Genomic DNA, 7,173 nt, shown 5'->3' with positions numbered 1-7,173 from the left:
TAGAAATCGGTTTTGATTAAGGAATTCAATTTAGGGTAGATTCTGCCAAAATGGGCATCTTCCCCTTCTGTTCATAGATCATCGAAATAGGTGTAGCTTTGTCTCCTTCCCATTTTTGAAACCTGTATATCGGTATTTTCTTGAAAGAAAAACTTATTCCACCTTTATATGCTTACATTGGCTCGTTTTTAGTCAAATATACTCTCTTTGAGCTCTGCAAGTAGAAAGTATTAGTGAAGAAAAAGAGAAGTCGTTGTCTAGCATTTCTAGGGAAGAAAAGAGTGTATTCGCTCATTTCATTCCACTTTTAATCCAGGTAAGTGTCGTATTCACTTCTTAGTGTCACCTCTGACCTTTCCCCGGCACTATGATGGTTGGAGCTACATCCGATAACCTCTAAACCACCGAAAAATGTATTATGTGGGATTTTTGTTTCAAAAATCATTATGCCGAGTTTATTGTGTATTAGTCCTTGTTAAGTATGTTCCTAGGTCCCATAACACCTAAGAACAAGATCGTAATTTTGAAAAAAAAAAGATTAACCAAATCGAAATGTTCTTGAAGTTTCATTTGAATGTGTCTATCGAGTTTTTATGTATTGAACAAATTCCATTATTTTTCAAGATCTTGGATCTATTCTAGACCTTGTTCCAAGTTTCAAGGAGTAGTACTTGACATCTTTGACTTATTTGGTCTTCTGTTGATGTCTAGGACCAAAAAACAATATCATTTCACTTGTTTTGACCCGAAAACCCACAAACTGAAGAGCTTCACTTTGTATATGCTTTTGGTCCATAAAATCTGATTTTAGATGTCTTGATGTTAAAAACATAACCCATATCATTTATTACGAGTTTAACTAGGTGCAAGTATTTAAAACGAAAAATATACCTCTATTAGGGTTATGTGTGTGTACATTTAAGAATATGTTTGGAATCATTCATACCCTTGATATTGCTATATTTATACATACTTTTAGGCAATATTTGAATACTTTTTATACATGTTTTGGTTATTTGCATAGAATAATGGTACTTATAAGATTAAATTATATTTTGCAGCCAAAAGAAGTCATTTTGAAGAATAAGGACTAAAAGTGACAAAAAAAGGAACTTTGGAGGCTTGGAAGACTAAAAAAAGAAAACCAATGAAAACAGATTAATCCACATCTTGGACGTCTCTTACACGACGTGGAATGGAAAATTCTGGAAGATGAGTACCCGCAAAGTCGAAATCCTTGCCCGATAAGGATTCTTTCAAGCCCATGACGTGGAGTCCTGATCCACGACATGGAATGCAATTTCATGATAAGTATATACATCTTTGACACTTATAAGTTTAAGAGGTTGGCTGGAGATTAGAAGTTCCAGAAGACGAATTTTAGGAAGAATTTAGAGAGAAATCAAGCATTAGTATTGGAGAAGAATATGAAGATCATTACTTTGCTTTTGATTTGGTACAATTCATTATGTCTTTATTAATTGAACTTGTATGCTTTATTTAGCTATGAGTAGCTAAATTTAGCTATTTTTGTTAGCTAGATGAAGCTGGAACTCATAACTTGATTATATTAATTTAGACTTTTCTAGTTGGTTAATGTCTTCTGTTTGATTGTTTATTCATATCATGCTTAATTTTATACAAGATTTCTTTAAGTTCATCTTATGTGTAGTTAATAACCATTATTCTACATGAATGCGATTACCTAGTAATTTAGTGAGCATTAGATTATTAGAGCTAAGATCAAACCAATCTTAGATAAGTAATTGAAATATTAAATTTGGTTGTGGTGGAGAACTCATATTATGACTATAATTGTGTTTGTCAACTCAATCTTACATAGCTCCAATCCTATCTAATAATTGATTGTGTTAAATTATGTATAACCATGCATAGCTCTGCATAAATTAATTCAATATTAGTAAATTTGGAATTGAATTGCTAATAATATTTTAATTGGTAACCAACGGGAACTGTCATAATTAATAGTTAAACCATTGAAGGAAGGTGGATTATTATTTGATTGAATTGTGTTAAGAAATTAAGATTATCTAAACTTGCAAAATTATATAAAAACATCATTTTACCTTTGTTAGAATTTTAGATTAATTTAATAGTAAGTAGGTTAAATAGTTAATTCCGTTCCTTGTGTTCGATACCCAACTTTTGTGCTATACTATTTGCAAGGGGTACACTGCCCTGGGTCGAATAGCCAGTATAAGAGTAGGTAAAATTAGGTGTAGCTATTTGCACGTATCAAATTTTTGGCACCGTTTCCGGGGAACGGCTTATTTGATTGTTGATTTATTTGCTTTAGGTTAATCAATCCTTTTTATGGGATCAAACCTGCAAAAAGTTAATTTTCTGCATCGGGTATTGTTTCAGTGCTGAACCCACGATGTGGACCTTAAGTCCACGACATGAGTCTAGTCAGTTATTTTTGTATTTTTTCATTTTATTTTTTTATTTAGTTTTTTTAGATATATGTTTTTATTTTTTTGTAGTAATAGTTCATGAGCAAAGGTTCCAACACACCTTTGGTACCACCGCTTGAAGATCCAGAGTCGCCCCTTCACAAAAAGACGGATAAAAATGTAGAAGAAGCTAACCCGCCAAAGAAGACACCTTTCAAGGACCTTAAGTCGGTTTTTGGAAAGAAGAAAGGAAAGAAAATGGGTGAGTCTAGTAGTCAAAGGAAGTAAGAGAGCAAAATACAAAAGCTTTGAACAAAATCCAAATCCAAAAGAAACCGAATACGAGACTGAACCCGAGTTTGAAGAAAGTGATTCCGAGGACGAGCCAAGGATCGAGATGACAAACATTGTTGATATGATACAAGAAGCGAATAAGAGACGATGCTGGTCCTGGTTTAGTACAACCCACAATTCCCGCTGCTGCAACATTCAAGTTGTAAGGACACATTCTTATTGCACTTAAGGATGTGCCATTTTCTGGGAAGGATCATGAGGATGCTTACAAACATTTGGATGAGGTCAATGACATTGCGGATTATTTTAATGTCCCGAATGTTCCTAGAGAGACTATTTTATTAAGAATGCTTTCCGTTACTTTTAAGGGAGCTGCAAAAGATTGGTTGAAAGCACTTGCACCTGCTGGAATTGCTACATGGGCATAGATGCGTGAGCAATTCCTGGAACAATTCTGCCCACCATCAAAGATATCTAAACTTAAGAAGGCAATAGCCAACTTTGAGCAACAACCGTGTGAATCACTTTATGAGGCATGGGAGCGTTATAAAGGGTTACTATGAAACAACCCTCAAAATGACCTTAACATACAACAAGAAATGTCTATCTTTTATGATGGGGGTAAATGTCATGACAAGGAAACTCCTTGATTCTCAAGGACTACTTACAAAGAAAAATCCGGGTGAAGTAAAGGAGTTGATTGAAGAGTTGTCAAAGCATTCTCGTGAATACCATAATCCAAGACATGATGGAGCTAAAGGAATTAGGGGAAGAAATTCTGATGAAATGGCTGCTATACTAGCTATGCTTGACACTATGGATAGAAGAATGACCAAGATGGACAAATAAATTCATGCTATTAGAGTTGGTTGTGAAAGGTGCAATGGTCCACACTTAACAAAAGATTTCCACTTGGATGAACATGGAAATAAAAAGGTTCAAGTTTTCTACTCAAGTGGGGATAAGTATGATGAAAATTAGAGGAAACCAAAGAAGGAGTGGTTACCATATGACGAATATAAGAAGCTTAAAGAAAGGAAATATAGGCTAATTGACCAAGGCTTCTACCAAAAAGAACAACCACCTCCTGAAAACAAAGTTGATCTTGAGTTTATATTACATAAATTTATGGAGGCTTTAGAGAAAAGACACGTTGAAACAAATTCAGTGATAAGGGAACATTAAAATATCTTGAAGAAATAGCAAGCCTTGCTAAGAAATAACCAAGAATCGACCCATAAGATTGAAGTTCAACTAGGTAAACTAACCACATTGGTACAAGAAAAACTATCTCCAAAAATTACTGAGAAAAAGCCTCAAACACAAGTAATGGTAATAGAAACTGAAGAGGATACCATTTCTGAGTTCCTTGAAGTACTTGAAGTCGATCTATCTTAGATCGGACCCAAGCCAAAGAAGTCCAAACTTGAAGAAAATAAACTTGCTGAAACACTGAGTCCACGATGTGGAGATCCAATTTCCATGACTTGGGATATGTCTGATCAGAAAATTTTGGGTAATGTTTCTGCTTATCGTCCTCCTTTACTGTTTCCTTCCCGAGCTAATATCCATCCACTAAAACAGGAGTATTTGAAGTTTATGCAACAAGTGAAGGGTATTCCAATAAATACCCCTTTCATTGATTCGTTATCTAAACTTCCCGAGTATGCAAAGTTTTTGCAAGATTTAATCAATACTCGCCAGCAATTAAAGAAGAATTCCAAGGTGATTCTAAGTAAGCAGAGTTCTAAAGTAATAATGGGAGAGTTACCAAAGAAGATGGGAGATCCTGTACGCCTCACTCATCCATGTGAATTTGGGAATAATTTGAATACTTATGCCTTAGCTGATTTTGGGGTTAGCATAAATCTAATGCGTTATTCATTTTATTAAAAGCTCAATATTCCAAAGTTGAAGGATACAAGAATGACAATTCACATGGCTAATTGTTCAGTGACACATCGTAGGGGTATTGTGGAAGATATTTTAGTGAAAATTCGGAAATTCATGTTTCCAATTGACTTTGTCGTGTTAGAAATGAAAGAAGACAACAATGTCCCAATTATTCTTGGTCATCCTATACTAAATACTGCTAGAGCCTTGGTTGATATTGGTGAATCTAAGCTTACCTTGAGAGTTGGAGATGATGAAGCTAATTTTGGAGTAGAAGATGGTGTCCAATGGAATGATGTTCAAGGTGAAGTTTTCAATGTCGATGAAGAGAATGAAGTTGAAGAATTAGAAAATCTTATGGAAGAATAGATTCGACAAGTAAACCGCACTAAACCGAGAGGATCTGTTCCTATGGTCTTTGAATTTATTGCCTATAAAACTCCAACATCTTGGGTGAGTGAAGATAGTGAATAATTGGTGTCCAGTGATGAAGAAGATGTTACTTCTAATTTAAGGAGTTTAATTGTGGAAAAGAGGATGGTGCCCATGGAGCTTAAAAATGAAGAAGTTAAACTTGTGGAAAATAAGGGAATTAAAAGAACGCTCGAAGTAGGTAATGCGAAGGGTAAGAAAGAAAAATTCCAAAAAGGCTTATCTTAGACGATTCCAAGCATATAAAAGGAAATGGAAGGAGCAAAAGGTGCAAACGGTGATGGATACCCAGACAAATTCAACGTAAGGTGGCATAAAGTCTGGCTCATGACTCCAATAAAAAGAAGCGCTTCTCGGGAGGTAACCTGAGCTTGGTTTGAATTTCTTTTCGTTTTTGAACTTAGTCTAATTTCTTTTAATTGATTTGTAGGATAATTAATCATCGAAGTGTCTTAATTATTTAAGAAATTGGTGAAAATCAAGTGTAGGGTCCTAAAAAAATTGAGTGGTAAATAGATTAAGGTTTTTATATTAAAAACGGACATTTGAAGCGTAAAACCTCAATTCCATGATGTGGGTCAAAATCCCACTTCGTGGGAAAAGGAAGTAGCTTGATTAGTCTCAGCCCATCATACGAGCCCACGACTTGGAATTCAGATCCACGACGTAGACTTCAAAAAAACACCGGGGGGGGGGGGGGGGACCAGTTTATGCTAAACACTTTGACCATTCCCCATTTGTTTGCTCTTTACCCGCATGGATGAAAATCTCAAGCCCCACACTCGATTTTCAGCTACTTTCCATCATTTTCTTCCAAAAATTCTTACATCTTTTGTCTCCTAAAATATTTGGTAAGTATTACATCCAATAATCTTATAGTTTTCTTCATGTTTTGTGCATTTGGTGGTTAGGGTTTCTTTAGAGATGAAATACCCAAATTGAGTACATTGGTTGGTTATTTTCGAATGCATGTGTGACATAAGACCATAACTTGATGAATTTTGACCACGATTGGACCGTTCCATAATCTTGTCTCGAACCAGGTCCACTATGTGGAGATGAAACCCACGACGTGGAAACTGGGCGATCAGTTTCCTATTTTGCTTTTCAATTTGATATCTTGGTTTTTTTGGTTTGTTTTTTTTGTTGTTGGTCATTTCAGGAAAAACGAGTCCTCGAAGTGTAGTTCCTCAAGCACAAGACCCTGTTGATGCGGCAAGTATTCACCCGTTATACCGGTTTCCGCAAAATCTTTCCCATGAAATGTTGAATAGTTATGAAAATTGTTTGGGATGGTTATATAACCATGAGTTTGCAGTTGCTCCCACTGTGGATTGGGCGTGGTTACGCGGGGTTGGTATGGTTATGGATTTGGAGAGATATTGGAAAAAAGTGTTTGTGGGGTATGGCTTTTCATTTACTTGTAACGGGTGGAGGAATCTATTTTCTATTCAAGAACCCGTTTATCAGGAATTATCAGTGGATTTCTTTGCCACAGTGAGATTTGGGGATAACATCGTAGATTCCACTTACAACTAGGCACTTGTTTTTAGATTGGGAGGTGTGTACCACAAATGCATTCTTCGAGAATTTGCATGGCGCATGGGACTCTATACTAAGGAGGAGACACTCTCACCATTTTTTTCTATTCTTGCAGGGGTGTGTTCGAGACTTCACCTTCCGAATTTCTTGATGTATAGTTTTTGAGGGCTATTTCAAATTACGAGTACAATTCTAGTGATGCATGCGAAGGACAAATTCAGAATCCCGTGTATCGTTTTTTGCATCGCCTCATTACCTTCACGATCAATCATAAAAATCATGAAGATAAAGTGCCTCTTCAAAACTTGTTTCATTTGTGGAGCATAATCACCCCCGGTGTTTTTTGTGACAATCCGTATATGCTTGTGCGATTTATGGGTAGAAAGGCAAATAACTCTAGACCCGGTAGTCCCATCACGGGTGGACACTTAGTTACCCGACTTTCTCGGTCTTATGGCATCTTAACTCCTAATTTTATTAGGAATCTCATGCGCTTTTAAGATAGTGACTTAAATATCCAAGTTTTGGGTGTCCTGTGGGTTAGAGTGAATGTCGGAGGAGTTTATGTGATACCATCGGAGGATGAGAAACAACAAAT

The 7,173-nt window shown here is 36.0% G+C and overlaps 1 protein-coding gene and 1 non-coding gene across 2 annotated transcripts; one reads left to right on the top strand and one right to left on the bottom strand.

Moving 5' to 3' along the window:
- Window positions 1–3,184: 3,184 nt before the first annotated feature.
- LOC145013614 (small nucleolar RNA R71) lies at window positions 3,185–3,291 on the bottom strand. Its single transcript, XR_013665162.1, has one exon. It is a non-coding gene; the product is annotated as a small nucleolar RNA R71 (small nucleolar RNA).
- Window positions 3,292–4,190: 899 nt separating this feature from the next.
- On the top strand, window positions 4,191–4,970 carry LOC145009582 (uncharacterized). Its single transcript, XM_078968251.1, has 2 exons — window positions 4,191–4,499; window positions 4,605–4,970. Exons 1-2 carry the CDS (start codon window positions 4,191–4,193, stop codon window positions 4,968–4,970), a joined length of 675 nt encoding a protein of 224 aa, XP_078824377.1.
- Window positions 4,971–7,173: the final 2,203 nt, after the last annotated feature.

The sequence above is a fragment of the Lactuca saligna genome, chromosome 8, assembly GCF_052625555.1.
Source record: "Lactuca saligna cultivar CGN05327 chromosome 8, ASM5262555v1, whole genome shotgun sequence".
In the NCBI taxonomy this organism is placed as follows: Eukaryota; Viridiplantae; Streptophyta; class Magnoliopsida; order Asterales; family Asteraceae; genus Lactuca; species Lactuca saligna.
The sequence above is the reverse complement of the archived record's forward strand: the minus strand, read 5'-3'. Positions and strand labels throughout refer to the sequence as shown.